The 19,990-nt window shown below is 42.9% G+C and overlaps 1 protein-coding gene across 1 annotated transcript; it reads right to left on the bottom strand.

Moving 5' to 3' along the window:
- Positions 1 to 993: 993 nt before the first annotated feature.
- On the bottom strand, positions 994 to 19,395 carry mfsd14bb (major facilitator superfamily domain containing 14Bb). Its single transcript, XM_014174881.2, has 12 exons — positions 19,134 to 19,395; positions 11,376 to 11,468; positions 7,421 to 7,483; positions 6,653 to 6,780; positions 6,075 to 6,189; positions 5,735 to 5,953; positions 5,326 to 5,439; positions 4,679 to 4,750; positions 4,413 to 4,525; positions 4,130 to 4,227; positions 3,683 to 3,837; positions 994 to 1,879 (listed from the first exon to the last, which is right to left on the bottom strand). The coding sequence occupies exons 1-12, from the start codon at positions 19,203 to 19,205 to the stop codon at positions 1,664 to 1,666; spliced, it is 1,458 nt and encodes a 485-aa protein (XP_014030356.1). The 5' UTR covers positions 19,206 to 19,395; the 3' UTR covers positions 994 to 1,663.
- Positions 19,396 to 19,990: the final 595 nt, after the last annotated feature.

Below are 19,990 nucleotides of genomic sequence, written 5' to 3'. Positions count from 1 at the left end.
CAGGATTGGCAGTTAAAATGTTAAAGTCTCAAGTTAAAAACTGAGGAGTACAACTGTACTGTGGGTCTCAAATTAATCCTTCACTGGTAGCCACAATCCCACCAGACCTTTATGCAACACAAGAACTAACACTCAGATGTAAAAGGTAACAGTTGCTGTAAAAGTGATGATTTAGTTTTTAAAGGTTATGAGAAGCTATACCAAATCAGGGGGCCTAGATTTGTCTAAATTTACATTTTATGAAGAGGTAAACATTTGAGGTAGCTGACAATATACTCAGGTTGGGATTTGTAGGGTGGATAGGCATATTTGGAATGTCATGTTCAACTCTTTCAGCAACTATTTCTGTAACATTCAAGTCCAAGTCAAGTCTCACTCGGCTGATTCAACAATGCATGAAAAAAAGGCAAGAATAAAAAGAATATATGGCACAGCATTTATAATAAATTGCATCACCTTTAAGGTACATACACTATATATACGCAAAAGCATGTGGACACCCCTTCAAATTAGTGGATTAGACTATTTCAGCCACACCCGTTGCTGATAGGTGTATAAAATCAAGCACACAGCCATGCAATCTCCATAGACAAACATTGACTGTAGAATGTCCTTACTGAAGAGCTCAGTGACGTTCAACGTGGCACAGTCATAGGATGCCACCTTTCTAACAAGTTAGTTTGTCAAATTTCTGCCCTTCCTAGAGCTGCCCCAGTCAACTGTAAGTGCTGTTATTGTGAATTGGAAACGTCTTGGAGCAACAACGACTCAACATGACAACGCCCCCGTGCACAAAGTGAGGTCCATACAGAAATGGTTTGTTGAGATCGGTGTGGAAGAACTTGACTGGCCTGCACAGAGCCCTGACCTCAACCCCATCGAACGCCTGCACTGTTGGAGCTAGAAACACAAGCATTTCGCTACACCCGCAATAACATCTGCTAAATACGTGTATGTGAAAAATAAAATTTGATTTGACACCTTTGGGATGAATCAGTGCTCTACCTCACTAATGCTCTTGTGGCTGAATGGAAGCAAGTCCCCGCAGCAATGTTCCAACACCTAGTAGAAAGCCTTCCCAGAAGAGTGGAGGTTGTTATTGCAGCAAAGGGGGGGGGACCAACTCCATATTAATGCCCATGATTTTGGAATGAGATGGTCTAAGAGCAGGTGTCCACATACTTTGTCAGGTAGTGTATTTACCTAACTATACACCAATCCGTTTACAATCTAGATTGCACAGTAACTTTGATGAGATACAGGTCAATATTTTATTAACATAAAGCTAGAGTGGGCATTGATTGGCCTTTAAAACCCATTAATAGGAGGGGGGGTTCTTTAAGCATATGAGAAACCAGCAGAGCTTACGGTCATCTCTTCAACTCCACAAACACTGTCTAGGGCAATGTTAAACACCAAAACACATTGTCACTCAACCCGGTGCATTAAGAAGTGTTTCTGTCCTTGTCGCAATGTAAAATCACAGTAAACGATAAAACCATCTCGCTGGACAAAAGACCGATCCCTAATCGTAGAAACAGAACTTTGTGTTTTCAATGTGGTTGAAGGATATACCCTGAATGGCTCCATGTCGGCTGCTGCTGGTTGAGGTTGTAGTTTGGGGGTCATTAGGGGGGCTCATGTTGGAGTCCCTTTCAGACAGTCACATGCTGCTGTCCTGCAGGAGAGGCTCTATGTCCTCTTCGCTGGTAGGCAGGGGGTTTAAACTCTGGAGGTTGTTGCTGGTGCTGATTTTGCAAGTGTCCGTGTAGGTCTTCACTGCCATACTGTGGTGGTCAGGGATGAAGATGGCCACAAGGAGAGCCAGCAACACTAAACAGGCTCCGAAAAGGAAGGGCGGCCCGGGAATGGTCGGTTTCTGAAAGGAAATTCACAATAAATGTTACCAAAATGAACCGCTTGCATGTACAGTGCATTCGTTAAGTATTCAGACCCCTTGACCTTTTCCACATTGTATTACGTTACAGTGTTATTCTAAAGTGGATTGAACTGTCCCCCCACCCTCAATCTACATGCAACACCCCATAATGACAAAGCAAAAACAGGATTATATTTTTTTCAAATGTATCAAATAAAACGTAGACACTTTTACATAAGTATTCAGACCCTTTACTCAGTACTTTGTTGAAGCACCTTTGGCAGCGATTACAGCTTCGAGACTTCTTGGGTATGACGCAACAAGCTTGGCACACTGGTATTTGGGGACTTTCTCCCATTCTTCTCTGCAGATCCTCCTCTCAAGCTCTGTCAGGTTGGATGGGGAGCGTCGCTGCATAGTTATTTTAAGGTATCTCCAGAGATGTTCGATCGGGTTCAAGTCCGGGCTCTGGCTGGGCCACCCAAGGACATTCAGAGACTTGTCCTCTAGCCACTCCTGCGTTGTCTTGGCTGTGTGCTTAGGATCGTTGTCCTGTTGGAAGGTGAACCTTCACGCCAGTCTGAGGTCCTGAGCGCTCTGCAGCAGGTTTTCAAGGATCTCTCTGTACTTTGCCTCAATCCTGACTAGTCTCCCAGCACCTGCCGCTGAAAATCATCTCCACAGCATGATGCTGCCACCACCATGCTTCACCGTAAGGGTGGTGCCAGGTTTCCTCCAGACGTGACGCTTGGCATTCAGGCCAAAGAGTTTAATCTTGGTTTCATCAGACCAGAGAATCTTGTTTCTCATGGTCTGATGGTCCTTTAGGTGTCTTTTGGCAAACTCCAAGCGGGCTGTCATGTGCCTTTTACTGAGGAGTGGCTTCCGTCTGGCCACTCAACCATAAAGGCCTGATTGGTGCAGTGCTGCAGAGATGGGAGAACCTTCCAGAAGGACAACCATTTCCACAGAGAAACTCTGGAGTTCTGTCAGAGTGACCGTTGGGTTCTTGGTCACCTCTCTGCTCAGTTTGGCCAGGCAGCCAGCTCTAGGAAGAGTCTTGGTGGTTCCAAACTTTGCTGCAGAAATTGTTTGATACCCTTCCCCAGATCTGTGCCGACACAATCCTCTCGGAGCTCTATGGATAATTCCTTCGACCTCATGACTTGGTTTTTGCTCTGACATGCACTGTCAACTGTGGGACCTTATATAGACATGTATGTGCCTTTCCAAATCATGTCCAATCAATTTAATTTGCCACAGGTAGACTCCAATCAAGTTGTAGAAACATCTCAAGGATGATCAATAGAAACAAGATGCACCTGAGCTCAACTTCGAGTCTCATAGCAAAGGGTTTGAATACTTATGTAAATAAGGTATTTCTGTTTTTGCTTTTTCATTATGGGGTAGTGTGTGTAGATTGATCAGGATTTTTTATTTATTTAATCCATTCTAGAATAAGGCTTTTACATAACCAAATGTAGAAAAAGGGAAGGGGTCTGAATACTTTTGGAATGCACTGTATGTATTGATGATAGGTTTTACTTTGATAATGCTTATTTTAACCATCATCAAAAAGTAGAAGAAGCTTCTCTTAATGGGATAACTTTTTGTTGTACTAATCCAACGCCATAAAATAAAACTACTGTTTCTTAGCCAACAGAAGGGGTTTTTGTGCTCTTTGGGCCTAAAGCAAACTGACTATCACATTCACCATCACACGAACACAGCTGTACTCATATGATCTCATCAGAGTTACACAGCCATGAAATTAAAGATGTAAGCGTATTCTGGGCTCTGTACCTCGCTGGGCTCCTGAGGTGTGCTTTTGTTTCTTCCTGTCATAGGGTCAAGCTCGTTCAGCTCCACGTTGAACAGGAAGAATATGAAGCCATACAGAGCTGGACCCAGGCCATTGCATAGGCCTCTGATACCCGTAATCATTCCCTGGACACATCCTGTAAACGTAACAAAGAGATTTTACTCTGACGGCACAGATAAACTCACAATTCACCTCCTTTCAGACACCTCAGGTAGACAGGGTATAAAAAGCATAATGATTCCTGCCTGTTATGGTGAAAGGGAGAGCAAGGTAGAGATTACATAGACCAAGGCTTGAATCAGTTGTCACATACATGTCAGCTGTTGCTCTTTAGTTGGTCAGTGGCAGTGACCTCTGCAGCTCCGTGTAAGGGCAATGTGTGGAGGGGAAAAGGTAGAGCCACAGAGAGGAGACTGGTGTTGTCTTACCTTGCTGATCAGAGGCTGCTATCCGGGACACCAAAGCACTGACTGCAGGGAAGGTGATACTGGACATGGCTGCGACTGTGCCCGCAGCCCACATCATCCTGAAAGGCAGGAGGTCCCACAGTGTGGTTAGAGCTATTTCACACGGACAATGGACAAATCCACTCCACACTCACGCGGTGCCAACACTTGGACAGCTGGACAACACTAAAGACTGAAAGACCAACCCTATGTATTCTAGCACGTATGAGATATCATTTTGGCTGTGGATCAAATACAAACTTACCATGGTTCTGATCCAAAGCCATACCAGGCTAGCTGGAACAGCTGAAACCCCAGTCCAAGTAACACTGTGTTTTTATTCCCGATAGTTCTCATAAAATAGGTTAAGAGCAATGTCTGTTAAAAGAAAAGTGAGAGAAAAATTACAGTAAATCCAAAATATTGTATTCTTCATTACCTTTTAATAGTTTACTGAGGTAAATATTGACGTGGAACATCGTAAATAGCGACACTTTTCACAGTTGATAAATAGATATAGCAACACAATACCTGAGCGATAATAGAGAGGATCCCGACCATTGCTATAAAAGCAGCAATTGCTGCAGGTGAGAATTCAATAACCTGGTAAGGAACACAAAAGCACAGTGTATCTCATATTACACAGTGTGGATAAAAGTGAAGTATACACGTCACCCTCAACATATCCAATTAGTTTAGACAAGGCAGATGCAATGTTGCCAATTGAGTGACTTTGTTGCTATACTATGCAAGCTCAGACCCCTCCAGCGACTTTTATTGGTTCTAGTGACAAATTCAGCTACTTTTTAGGGTGCCTTTGGGAAGTTTTGACACGAGGGCTTTTCCCACAAAATTCTGCCGCAAACGAGAGTAGGATTCACAGCAACGGTGCACACACAGGTTGAGGATGTGCGGCGAGAGAGGGGGCAAAAACGCTACATCAGGGACTGCAGCCATGCCGCAGCAAGGCAAATTTGTGCTGTGACGTCGTCGCAGCAATGGCAAAACATCTAGAGACTTCTAGCGACAAATCAAGGAGCCAATAGCGAAACTCACCGCAAAATTGTTGGCAACACTGGTCAGATAACATTACATAATGATTGATAACAATGCTAGAATGACTTAAGACTTCCCATGATTCTTATAACCTGTTATAACTGACTTATAACCAGTCGCACCTGTCGCAGGTAGAGGAAGAAACTGGAGTACTGGCCTGCCTCTGGCAAGTAGGACAGGAACACTGTGACACATATAAGCAGCACTGTCGGGTCCTTTCCCACTCGCCTAAGAGACTGTGGACAAATGACATGTGAGGAAGAAAAACCAAGTGGTCAACATTCAGTAGTATCACAGTGAAATTCTAAACATATTGAACAGATGTAAGACTTGAGGCTAATTTGTTCCCAACCAACATACGCAAGAATGCAAAATGACGATCCTGCGTAGCCCAAATACGCAGACGTATGCAGCCCTTCAATTTTCTACTCCGCAAAATCGCCATTTTACGGAGCTAATGGCCTTCTTGCATATGTACATAAGGTATAACATTTTATTCAATTTGAGTCAGGTTATGTCAATGTCACTCACAGCAAAGGGGTCAGCTTGCTCCCAAGAGATAGGCGACCCCCAGGACGTCAGTCTCATTTTGTCTGGGAGAGATTCTGGCACGACCAATAGGACAAAGGCGATATCCACCACTGCGATGATAGTGGCCACTAGCACCACCAAACTGTCGCCGTAATTTGCAGAAAGGTAGGCACCGATGGCGGGACTCGTGACCAAACTGGCGGCAAACGTTGCTGACACCTGAAGCAGAAGGGGAAGGTGGAACATCCTCAACATTTGTGTGTTAATTTATTTTATCCTCTTTAACATGAGTTGTAAGGGTGGTGGGGGATAAGGCGTTAAGACAGACAAGAACCATTACCAGTCCATATGCTGTGCTTCTTTCATGTTCTTCAGTGATGTCTGCAACATATGCAAAGATTACAGAGAAAGTCACAGCGAAGACGCCCGAGACTGATATCATGGCAAAATACCACCTGCAGAGAAACATTCAAAAGTAAAAATCTTACTCAAAACAGGAGGAAATGTCACAAATATTCAACACTGATAGAAATGTATATTGAAAACAAAGTTGCGTTTAAATTCAGCAGCAAAGATACCTTCTCTCACTGAGAGAAATGTAAGCATCAGCAGAAAACACATAGGGAGAATCTCAATTGCCTACTCCTCGCTTCCTCTCTTCTTGCCTCCTTCTCAAAACCCATTGGAGGAGAAGGTCAGAGGGGAGGGACCTATGGCTTTCTCATCCAATAGGTTTTGAGAAGGAGGTGAAGAGAGAGGACATGAGGAGTATGCAATTGAGATTTTCCCATTGCCCACATACGACCCTTGTTCCCAGCAGGTTCACAGTCAGAAGCCACGGAGAGCGCTGTAGAGATCACTCACATGAGAAGCATGTGACTGAGCACAAAGGGTGCTATGTCTACTGGTGCCTCTTACCATGGGCTTATCCTCATTAGGGGGATTGGGGCACAGGTGAAGAACACTGTAACCAGCAGGAAGGACTTCCTGCCCCAAACATCTGATAAGGCACCTATCAGAGGGGCACTCAGGAAAGACAGCAACCCCTACACACGACACAGGGGGGTGGGTAAAATGTAATCACAATGCTACGCCAAAAATGCATCAAGCACGAGACCTATATGGGCAGGCGTTTCACACAACTCAATGTAGGTGTGAAAGAGCTACATTACCAATGTTAAAGTTGCTCACCTAAGCACATAAAGAGTGTGACATAGCTAACTGAAGTATAGTAACGGGGTCTTGCTGTGGGTAGTAAATGCAGCACATAGACGATCATGACCAAGCCTTAGGCAGACCTGGGTTGCCAGGCAAGCTCAACCCTCTGTGATTCTGACTGACAACCATCTCTGTCATACATGACAATATGTTATATTACAATGCTGTAATACTCAGCTCTTTTCACCATTGATGAATGTGATGAACAAACCAGATTGTCAATTTTTGCCTATGCCTAGTAGAAACTTGACAAACAGTTTCCCACCGCACCTCTCACCTACACCAAAAAGCTAGATCACCTAAAAAGAATCCAGAAACATTAAAAGAACAGGGCTGTCTGAAATTAGAAAGTGAGCATAGTAACCAAATATCCTCTCATCTTTGAGATAAAAGTTCGTATTTAAAAAAATAAAATTAATGTATTAAACATTGAATCTTAAAAGCAACCCAAATGGAAATGCCTCTTACCTTAACACCTTGAATCAGACCATTCATGAGAAATGTGTGCTGGGGGAACGTTTCATGAAGAACCTGGAGGACAGCAGAAGGAGACAATACAAATACCCTTGTTAGGTCATTTGCAAAGTCTCTACAGATAATGCAGTCATTCATTCATGACCTTTGGGGCACTGAGGAGGGCGCACGTCTTGCCCGCTTCCTGCTTGACTATGCTTTTATTAATTAGTATTTTTGCATTAATTATGACTTTGTTTGCTCAGAATGTTTGTGCAATAATTTCCTACAAGCAACAAACACTTCTGGATCATGAATCAGAAGCTACAGACTTATCACTCAGCCTCCCAGATCTGGAATAATAAATGTCTCGCACAGCTGGCTTACCTGTTGCTGCTGGCCGAGACAGAAGGCAATGCCGGTGATGAAGAAGAAGAACGAAAGGGGGACTCCAAGCCAAGCTGAAAAGACAGGCTACATGGCCTCCTCTTTATAGCATCCTGATGGCTAATGTCCAATCGCTGGAAAATGAACTTTGTGAACTCAGAGCAAGGCTTCAATCGTAGAGGGACATCAGGGAATGCTGGGTCTTGGTTTTTACAGAGACATGGCGTATGGACAATTCACTTGACTCTGCTATTCAACCAGACGACTTTTCAATTTTCCGTATTGATTGAACACCGGCTTCTGGTAAGAGTAGGGGGAGGCGTATGCTTCCTCGTCAACAGTTCATGGTGAACCGAAGTTAAAAACACCTCAAGCTCCTGTTCACCCTACCTGGAGTTTTTGGTGCTAAAAGTTGGACCCCACGATATGCCGAGGGAATTCACGTGCGTTATTACCACAGCTGTGTACATACAGCTACAAGCAAACATCAAAGCGGCACTCGGCGAACTGTACAAGAAAATCAAGAATCCTCTCACCCGGAAGAAGTCTTTATGGACGGGGGAGATTTTAACAAAGCAAGTTTATTATTTATTATTCCAAAGTATCACAAAAATGGATCCGGGATCACGAGAGGAAACAATGTGCTGGACCATGTGTACACAAACATCTGTGACACATACAAAGCTGTCCCCCGCCTCCACAACGGCCAACCAGATCAAGTCTCTCTGTTCCTACTCCCTGCCTAGAAGCAGCAACTCAAGAGGGAGCCACCAACACAAAGAATAGTGAAGTGCTGGATAGAGGCAGACTCAATGCTGTAAGACTGTTTAAGAATATTAATTGGAATATGTTCAAAGATTCATCCACCCAGGACTCATCCATCAATATTGAGGAATATACATTGTCAGTCACAGGCTTCATTATGAAATGTGTTGATGATGTACGTACAAAAACAATGCGGACATACCCCAACCAAAACCCTGGATGAACAGAGAAATCCGTACCATGCCGAGAGCCCATCCTGCACCATTCAATGTCAGCAGCGCGAACCCCAACAATTCGGTGGCGTGAACAAGGCAAGCAGGAACGAGCTCTACAAATCCTTTAGGGATGCAAAAAGACACTACAAACGCAAACTTTAATCGATGTTTGACAACTCAGACTCGCAACACATGTGGCAAGGAATACAGGCTATCACGGACTACAAAGGCAAATCCAGCTGTGTGGTGCTCTCCCTCTCAGACAAGATTAACACAATCTATGCACTCTTCGAGGCAGACAATACTGAGCAATCCAGGAAGGCTTTTGCTGCTCCGGAACCAGATGTTTTCGCTCTCCGAGTCTGACGTGAGGAACTCTCATGAGTGAATACACAAAGCCACCGGCCCAAATGGCATCCCTGGCCGCGTCCTCAGAGTGTGCGATTTGAGCCAGTCACGTGTTTGTTTGTAAATAGCACAACTGGAGAAAGCGGAAGCAGATGAGTACAGCTGTTTGACAGCGGTTGCGTTTTATATTGAAAGTGAGTGGTTTTTTTGCTTCAATAGAGAGTGTTCAGGGACGTGCAACTATAGTTTTCCATTACAGAAAATACTTTAGTGCAACACATTTGGCAGAAAATAGTCTGTTGTCATCTGATGAAAATGAAGTGCAACGCTATTTGGCTGGAAGTAGGCTAAATGAGCTTACAATGAAAAAGCAAGGTATTTTTTGCTAAATCAATGCATGACCATCATATTTCAGTTGATCACAGAAAGAATATAGCCAGCTTGCATTTTACCGGAGAAAAGTTGGCTGGCCACACCGAGAAAAGTACCAGAGATAAGTAGCTACACATCAGTCAGAGCGCTGTCTGCTGATAGAACGCCCGTTTTCTCATCCCAGTGGAGAAGTGCAACAAAGGACAAAATTTGTCTGATGCCGAGCAGAAAGATATTTATGCATTTTTATCTTTTTTTCCCAGTGTGAAAAACAAAGAATTCTACGTTAAAGCAACCCCTTAGTTTAACTTGCTAGTTATCTAAGTAAGTGGCTGAATTAATAAGGTGACGGGGCATCATATTGTGTTGGATTTCTGCCGTGTTTGAGAAGTCAAAGCCCTTTGGATGAATTATCTGTACAGCTGGCACTGTCTTTTGATTTCCTTGCATTTTTTCTCCTCTCCGTTCTCGGACTGTCTGCTCTTCCGCCATCTTCTCCAGGTAGGCCCATTGCCCTACCAACTCCAGACTCCACACAGAATGTACACATGCTGCGCCATAGCCAGTATTGTTCATTTGCACAATGTCTCTCGTTCACATTCACATGTAAATGTCCAAACTCACCAATAATGACATTCAGCAGCACCTACCTATTTACAGTGCATTCGGAAAGTATTCAGACCCCTTGACTTTTTCCACATTTTGTTTCGTTACAGCTATATTCTAAAAATATATATTTTTATTATCAATCTACACACAATACCCCATAATGTCAAAGCAAAACAGTTTGTTAGACATTTTTAAAACTGAAATATCACATGCACATATGTATTCAGACCCTTTGTCAGTACTTTGTTGAAACACCTTTGGCAGTGATTACTGCCGAGAGTCTTCTTGGGTATGACGTTAAAAGCTTGGCACACCAGTATTTGGGGAGTTTCTCCAATTGTTATCTGCAGATCCTCTCAAGCTCTGTCAGGTTGGATGGGGAGCGTCACTACACAGCTATTTTCAGGTCACTCCAGAGATGTTCATTCGTGTTCAAGTCAGGGCTCTGGCTGGGCCACTCAAGGACATTCAGAGACTTGTCTAGAAGCCACTCCTGTGTTGTCTTGGCTGTGTGCTTAGGGTCGTTGTTCTGTTGGAAGGTGAACCTCTTCCCCAGTCTGAGGTCCTGAGCAGGCTTTCATCAAGGATCTCTCTGTACTTTGCTCCATTCAACTTTCCCTCGATCCTGACAAGTCATCAGACTAGAAAATCTAGTTTCTCATGGTCCGAGAGTCCTTTAGGAAACTTTTGGCAAACTCCAAGTGGGCTGTCATAGGGAGTGGCTTCCGTCTGGCCACTCCACCATAAAGGCCTAATTGAGGGAGTGCTGCAGAGATGGTTGTCCTTCTGGAAGATTCTCCCATCTCCACAAAGGAACTCTGGAGCTCTGTCAGAGTGACCATCGGGTTCTTGGTCCCCTCCTTGACCAAGGCCCTTCTCCCCCGATTGCTCAATTTGGCTGGGTGGCCAGCTCTAAGAGTCTTGGTGGTTCCAAACTTCTTCAATTTAAGAATGATGGAGGCCACTGTGTTCTTGGGGACATTCAACGCTGCAGCAATGTTTTGGTACCCTTCCACAGATCTGTGCCTCGACACAAACCTGTTTCGGAGCTATAGGGAAAATTCCTTTGACCTCATGGCTTGGTTTTGGCTGACATGCACTGTCAACTGTGGGACGTTATATAGACAGGTGTGTGCCTTTCCAAATCATGTCCAATCAATTGAATTTACCACAGGTAGAAACATCTCAAGGATGAGTAATAAAACTGTCTCCTGTGTTAAAATTACTAATAAAATATCAAACTTAAAACTTGGGTGTCTGGTGTGTTTACTTACAGTCAGCATTGGTGTTGTAAGTAGTCCCCAAGCAAAGAACTCTAGAAAGATGACCACAACTGCATGGGACACCTTGGCACGGCCGGTGGTGTGCTGCAATGGGAAGATAGTGACAGGGGCTGTTTAGGACAGTACACGGTGCAAAACAGCAGTGTCTGATCTGTAATAACAACATTGAGCAAGAACTTGCTACACCCATCCTTGTTGTTTTAAAAGTGAAAATATGTCAACGTGGGGAGATGCTACAGTAGGGATACTACTGTCGCGTTCAGGTCATGTCGGAAACTCGGGACCTCAGAATTAAAAAGAATGTAAATTAGTTACGTAGACTCTTAAAGCTTCCTATTGGTTAATTCTGATGAATATTAATGGAAGCAGTTACCTGCCGAAACTCAATTGGAAATGCAAATGGTCAAATGACAAATCATGCAATTCCTTTTCCTCAATGGGTATGCATTTTGTGACGAAATTCAAATTGAAATGCAAAATAAATTGCATTATCATTTTTCATGATTGAGTACGCATGTCTGCCAATTTGAAAAAGAAAAAAGTCTGATATTTAATTCCCATGGTACTAACCAGTACAACACTGACACATTTAAAAATCTAATGTAAATGCATAAATGACAAATCATTTCTCATGTCTGCCATTTAATTGCATTGTTGTGATAACATGAATTGTGACAAATCTAATGAATTCTCAACTGGCAATTGACAATGCTTTTTTTAAGACGGTCAAAATTCAAATGATAAAATTCAATAAATCAATCGCAATTCTTCATTTTGCTATTTAGTTTAGGTTATCGTTTTTTTTGATAATCTATTATTGGAGAAGAGAATTGTAATGGATTGGATTCACCGTTTGTGTACCATGTCTCCTAGAGGTCTGAACCAAGAGTTTGATATCTGACCATTTTTTACATGAATATGTCACTTTAATTTGTCTCGTCTTCCAGGTCACCTACTTGGACATTTTGTAATTATCTGGAACTACTACATGTACCTATCTCATTGCTACCAAATTATTAACAGGTGTGCCTTGTTAAAAGTGAATTTCTTTCCTTCTTAATGCTTTGAGCCAATCAGTGTTGTGACAAGGCTGGGGTGGTATACAGAAAATAACCCTATTTGGTAAAAGACCAAATCCATATTATGACAAGAACAGCTCAAATAAGCAAAGAGAAACGACCGTCCATCATATCTTTAACTACTCAGGGCTGTGTGGGACGCTACCGTCCCACCCACGGTTCACACTATTCAACAGCCAGTGAAAAATCAGAGCGCCAAATTTAAAACAAAATGTCATAATTCAAAGTTCTCAAACATACAACTATTTTACACCATTTTAAAGATAAACCTCTCCTTAATCCAACCACATTGTCCAATTTCAAAAAGGCTTTACGGCAAAAGCATAAAGTTAGATTATGTTAGGACAGTGCCAACACAAGAAAAACCACACAGCCATTTCCCAAGCAGGAGAGGGGTCACAAAAACCATAAATACAGCTAAAATTAAGCACTAACCTTTGACGATCTTCATCAGATGACACTCCTAGGACTCAATGTTACACAATACATGCATGTTTTGTTCGATAAAGTTCATATTTATATCGAAAAACCCATTTTACATTGGCGCGTGATATTTTTCCTCCAAAATTGCCGGTGAATCAGCACAACAATTTACAAAAATACTCATCATAAACGTTGATAAAATATTAAACTGTTATTCAAAGAATTATAGATAAACATCTCCTGAATGCAACCGCTGTGACAGATTTCAAAAAAGCTTCACGGGGAAAGCACACTTTGCAATAACCGGAGTACGGCGCTCAGAAAAATACAACAGGCAATACAGATACCCGCCATTTTGGAGTCATCTAAAATCATAAATAGCATTATAAATATTCACTTAACTTTGATGATCTTCATCAGAAGGCACTTCCAGGAATCCCAGGTCCACAATAAAATGCTGTTTTGTTCGATAAAGTCCATAATTCATGTCCAAATACCTCCTTGTTGTTAGCGCGTTCAGTAAGCTACTCCAAATGTAGGAAGCGCGCCCAAAATTTCACAACGAAAAGTAAAAAAAAGTTCTATTAACATTCGTTGAAACATGTCAAACGTTGTATAGCATCAATCTTTAGGGCCTTTTTAACACAAAACGTGTCCAATGTCTTGAAAAACGTTATGGAACACAGCTACCTCATCACGTGAACGCGCGCCACAAAACTCATGTCATTTTCTGAGTCACCAACTTCCCGGCCTTCTTGTTCGCTCTGTGTTCACAGCAAAAGCCTGAAACTAGGTTCTAAAGACTGTTGACATCTAGTGGAAGCCTTAGGAAGTGCAAAATTAACCATAAGTCACTGTGTGTTAGATAGGCAATGCCTTGAAAAGACTACAAGCATCAGATTTCCCACTTCCTGGTTGGATTTTTCTCAGGTTTTTGCCTGCCATATGAGTTCTGTTACACTCACAGACATCATTCAAACAGTTTTAGAAACTTCAGAGTGTGTTCTATCCAAATATTTGACACTGGGTCCAAGTATTAGGCAGTTTACTCTGGGCACGTTTTTCATCCGAAATCGAAAATACTGCCCCCTATACCTTGACAGGTTAAGAAATGAAGGTCAGTCAATCCGGACAAATTCAAGAACTTTGAAAGTTTATTCAAGTGCAGTGGCAAAAACCATCAAGTGCTAAGATGAAACTGTCTCTCATGAGGACCACCACAGGAAAGGAAGACCCAGAGTTACCTCTGCTGCAGAGGATAAGTTCATTAGAGTTAACTGCATCTCAGAAATTGCAGCCCAAATAAATGCTTCACAGAGTTCAAGTAACAGACACAACGCAACATCAGTTGTTCAGAGGAGACTGCGTGAATAAGGCCTTCATGGTCAAATTGCTGCAAAGAAAACACTACTAAAAGGACACCAATAATAAGAAGAGACTTGCTAGGGCCAAGAAACACAACCAATGGACATTAGACCGGTGGAAATCTCTTCTTTGGTCTGATGAGTCCAAATTGAAGATGTTTGGTTTTAACCGCTGTGTCTTCTTAGTAAGACGCAGAGTAGGTGAACGGATGATCTCTGCATGTGTGGTTCCCACCGTGAAGCATGGAGGAGGTGGTGTGATGGTGCTCCGCTTGTGACACTGTCAGTCACCAATTTAGAATTTAAGGCACACTTAACCAGCATGGCTACCACAGCATTCTGCAGCAGCACGCCATCCCATCTGTTTTTCAACAGGACAATGACCCAACACACCTCCAGGCTGTGTAAGGGCTATTTGACCAAGAAGGAGAGTGATGGAGTGCTGCATCAGATGACCGGGCCTCCACAATCACCCAACCTCAACCCAATTGAGATGGTTTGGGATGAGTTGAACTGCAGAGTGAAGGAAAAGCAGTCAACAAGTGCTCAGCATATGTGGAAACTCCTTCAAGTCTGTTGGAAAAGCATTCCAGGTGAAGCTGGTTGAGAGAAAGCCAAGAGTGTGCAAAGCTGTCAAGGCAAAGGATCTCAAAGATAAAATATACACTGCTCAAAAAAATAAAGGGAACACTTAAACAACACAATGTAACTCCAAGTCAATCACACTTCTGTGAAATCAAACTGTCCACTTAGGAAGCAACACTGATTGACAATAAATTTCACATGCTGTTGTGCAAATGGAATAGACAACAGGTGTAAATTATAGGCAATTAGCAAGACACCCCCAATAAAGGAGTGGTTCTGCAGGTGGGGACCACAGACCACTTCTCAGTTCCTATGCGTCCTGGCTGATGTTTTGGTCACTTTTGAATGCTGGCGGTGCTTTCACTCTAGTGGTAGCTTGAGACGGAGTCTACAACCCACACAAGTGGCTCAGGTAGTGCAGCTCATCCAGGATGGCACATCAATGCGAGCTGTGGCAAGAAGGTTTGCTGTGTCTGTCAGCGTAGTGTCCAGAGCATGGAGGCGCTACCAGGAGACAGGCCAGTACATCAGGAGACGTGGAGGAGGCCGTAGGAGGGCAACAACCCAGCAGCAGGACCGCTACCTCCGCCTTTGTGAAAGGAGGAGCAGGAGGAGCACTGCCAGAACCCTGCAAAATGACCTCCAGCAGGCCACAAATGTGCATGTGTCTGCTCAAACGGTCAGAAACAGACTCCATGAGGGTGGTATGAGGGCCCGACGTCCACAGGTGGGGGTTGTGCTTACAGCCCAACACCGTGCAGGACGTTTGGCATTTGCCAGAGAACACCAAGATTGGCAAATTCGCCACTGGCGTCCTGTGCTCTTCACAGATGAAAGCAGGTTCACACTGAGCACGTGACAGACGTGACAGAGTCTGGAGACGCCATGGAGAACGTTCTGCTGCCTGCAACATCCTCCAGTATGACCGGTTTGGCAGTGGGTCAGTCATGGTGTGGGGTGGCATTTCTTTGGGGGGGCCGCACAGCCCTCCATGTGCTCGCCAGAGGTAGCCTGACTGCCATTAGGTACCGAGATGAGATCCCGAGATCCCCAGACCCCTTGTGAGACCATATGCTGGTGCGGTTGGCCCTGGGTTCCTCCTAATGCAAGACCTCATGTGGCTGGAGTGTGTCAGCAGTTCCTGCAAGAGGAAGGCATTGATGCTATGGACTGGCCCGCCCGTTCCCCAGACCTGAATCCAATTGAGCACATCTGGGACATCATGTCTTGCTCCATCCACCAACGCCACGTTGCACCACAGACTGTCCAGGAGTTGGCGGATGCTTTAGTCCAGGTCTGGGAGGAGATCCCTCAGGAGACCATCCGCCACCTCATCAGGAGCATGCCCAGGAGTTGTAGGGAGGTCATACAGGCACGTGGAGGCCACACACACACTACTGAGCCTCATTTTGACTTGTTTTAAGGACATTACATCAAAGTTGGATCAGCCTGTAGTGTGGTTTTCCACTTTAACTTTGAGTGTGACTCCAAATCCAGACCTCCATGGGCTGATAAATTGGATTTCCATTGATTATTTTTGTGTGATTTTGTTGTCAGCACATTCAACTATGTAAAGAAAAAAGTATTTAATAAGATTATTTCTTTCATTCAGATCTAGGATGTGTTGTTTAAGTGTTCACTTTATTTTTTTGAGCAGTATATTTAGATTTGTTTAAGACTTTTTTTGGTAACTATATGATTCCATCTGTGTTATTTCATAGTTTTGATGTCTTCACTATGATTCTACAATGTAAAGAAAAATCCTTGAATAAGTAGAGGTGAGTCCAGATGTTTGACAGTACATATTTATTATCATGGTGAACAAGAAACCAGTCTGATTCCCACCTCTTTGAGTGGACTAATCCACCGTGGAGGCTGTGGGGATGGCACAGTCCATCACAAGACATGTGCTACTGAAATTGTATATGTTTATATTAAGTAAGAACACAGGTGCAAAAATTATAAAATATATATAATATATAAGTCCTTCTCCTCTCATCTTTTCCCTTCGCTTGTGGACATCAGCTGTGTGAAGATGAAGAAAAGTTCTCAAGTCAAACCTTAATATTATAACCACTACACACAGCCTACATCGATGTCACCATATTAGTTAACATTTTAGTGAGCATAGCTACCACAACTAATGTGTTAGTAAACCCGCTACAATCATGCAGTACAGTGTAGTTAGCAAGCATTTTAGCAGTTAAACTGGCGGGCCCCAGTGGCAATACATTTATAAAACCTTGACTTGGAAGAGTACTAGTGTAGGATAGCCATTGCCAGCTAGCTAACATAAGATCCCAGTCTGTTTGAGTATGCTAAACTAGCTAACAGCCTTCGCAAGCTAAGTGGAAAAGAATAGTTGAACAGTTCAAAACTGTTCAACTATTGACTTTCTCTTTGAGTCAACTACTCAACCACATTTAATCCATTGCAGTGATGGCTACAGCTAGCTTATGCTTTCAGTACTAGATTAATTCTCTGAACCTTTGATTCGGTGGACAACATGTCAGTTCATGCTGCAAGAGCTCAGATCGGTTGGAAGACATCATCCGGGTGTTGTTATAATTACTGTGTAAATCTATGGAAGGTAAGGCTGGGCAATATAGCCTAAAAATCATACAGATTTTTTTTTTCAAACTTATGGGCGATTCACAATAAATATCTTGATGGTTTTTATGTTCTCTCAAGCGTTGTTGTACAATAAAGGACAAATGTTTCCTCGTCTTCTTACTCCGCTGCTGCCTGCCTCCGCCGCGTTGTTCTCAACACATTTAAATCAAAATAGCCTGCTGTCTTCTAGAAATCTGGCTTTTTTTCTGGTTAATTTCTGTGATGTAGGACTGGGGCTCAGGCTTCAACTCACCGGGCTTGGGTCGGAACATGATCTAATTTTCAGTTATGATGAGAACTCTAAACTGCATTCGGTTCTCGTGTGCAGTCCAGCAGTGTCAATTATGCGTGCGCTTTGAAATTATTGCATCTTCGTGTGAAGGAAATACGCTAGGCTAAAGGCTTCCATGCAACAACCTGTTTGGATAATGTGCCATTTTACTTTTGGCCAATCTGCTGCTGCGCATGTTGTGTATTTTTTGGAATTGCATTAATGCGACATTGGGGGAAATGTTGTAATTTCCCGGGTCTTGTCATTACATTTTTTCAGGAAATGTGAAGAGTGGTCCCAGGATCCCGGTGTTAATCACTATTGTGGAGTAACTACAATGTTGTTGAGCCATCCTCAGTTTTCTCCCACCACAGCCATTAAACTCTAACTGTTTTAAAAAGTCACCATTGGCCTCATGTCCTCTCAGGCAACTGCGTTAGGAAGGATGCCTGTATCTTTGTAGTGACTGGGTGTATTGATACACCATCCAATGTGTAATTATTAACTTCACCATGCCCAAAGGGATATTCAATGTAATTTTTTATTAATTTGTAACATTTTCCAAAAACATCATCCCACTTTGACATTAAGGGGTATTATGTGTAGGCCAGTGGCAAAGAAAATCTTGATTGTATCAATTAAAGATGCACTATGCAGAAATCGCATCGCCATTTCCTGGTTGCTAAAGTTCGAATAGTTCGCCTATTTATTTTTTTATGTGACAAAACAAGCAAGTATAGTGTAGAGAATCATTGTAACACCTAAACACCTGTGAAATATATTTTCCATAACCAAAAATGTATTTTCAGCTGTCCTATCAGTATAAAAGAAAATGATAAAGTCAAGTAAGTAATGGGATTTGCTAGTTCGCTACATGCATAGCTCCAGACCAAAGATTTTGCTTTATTACAACGTTATGTTGGATAAAGACATTTTAGGGCACCCAGCTGTATGTTATTGTGGTAGCTATAGCCACTTACTGTCATGTGCACCCTGTTCATATGACCCCGACCCTCGCCTAGCTAATCATACCAGATTGGAATTCAAGAGCACGGACAGCAAACTTTATTGCTAACGAGTTCGCAAAATGTAGCGACAAAGCTATCTAACGTGTATGTGTCCGAATCATGAAAATACGTAGTTATATGGACACAATAACCTCGTGAAAATGAGATTGTCAAAATGGCAGAGATATTAGCTAGCGAAAACAGAAGAAATAGCTAACATTAGCTAGAAAGCTAACGTACTTGCTAGTAGCTAGTAGCTAATAACATGCTAACTTCGACTAACTGGTAGCAACAAAAGAGGGACTAAATAACGTTATTGACACTTCCGGCATAGCCGTAGCTAACTACAGTAGCTAGCTAAATATTTTGAAGGATGTCCAAACGTGGGCAACGTTCATTTCACTTACAGGGGTCCCATCTCTCATGTTTCGGACCAACATGATGTCGTTGGTCTCAGTCGGTATTTTCTCCTGGGTCATTTCACATCTTGCTGTAACGATATTTACATAAAGTCCATGCTGTGTAATACTCTTAGATACATCCGTCTCTTCCAGGTTGTCTTGATGATTATGACTATTACCCGGTTCGAGTAAACTGTTGTGAGTTTTTCTGTCAGATTCTGAGGTTACGTCATGACGTTCTTCTTCTTTGGTATTATGTGACGTTCGCACATTTTGTTTGCGCATGAGGCCACCTACTGTGCGGTCGTGTGTGGTCGATCACGTTACATTTTGTGATACAAAAATTAAAAAGGGGGAAAAGGAAGAAAAATAATGCACTACCAACTAACCCTACACCTACTGTATATACCAATACTACAACAACAAAAATGTATCACCCCATTTCACTAACTTGATCTGAACTGATCCTATACCAGGCCTACTGCCTGGGAGGACAGGCCTCTTTCGTTCAACACACCAAGAAACCCTTCTGCAGTAAAACCCCATACACCTAAGTACTTCTCTGCAGCTGCCACTAAAACATCTATTTTCTCTGATTTACATGCAATTTCTGCGGTACAGTTGGCAATGAATGCTAAGAAGCCAACCTTAGTGAAGCATACATTCCTATCACTCTGTATTGGCCTAGGGCTACTACTCACCCTTGATCCATCATCCTCTACTCTCTTCACTTTCTCAGCATACGACACCTTCTGTTCTACTTTGACCCTGGCAACCTCAACCTGTCTCTCTCGCACCAGGCACTTCTGATCCCCAGCAACATGGACACCACCACAATTGACACCGTTTTTTCCACCAATACT

This window comes from Salmo salar, chromosome ssa26 (genome assembly GCF_905237065.1).
Source record: "Salmo salar chromosome ssa26, Ssal_v3.1, whole genome shotgun sequence".
Lineage (NCBI taxonomy): Eukaryota > Metazoa > Chordata > Actinopteri > Salmoniformes > Salmonidae > Salmo > Salmo salar.
This window is presented reverse-complemented; position numbering and strand designations above follow the sequence as displayed.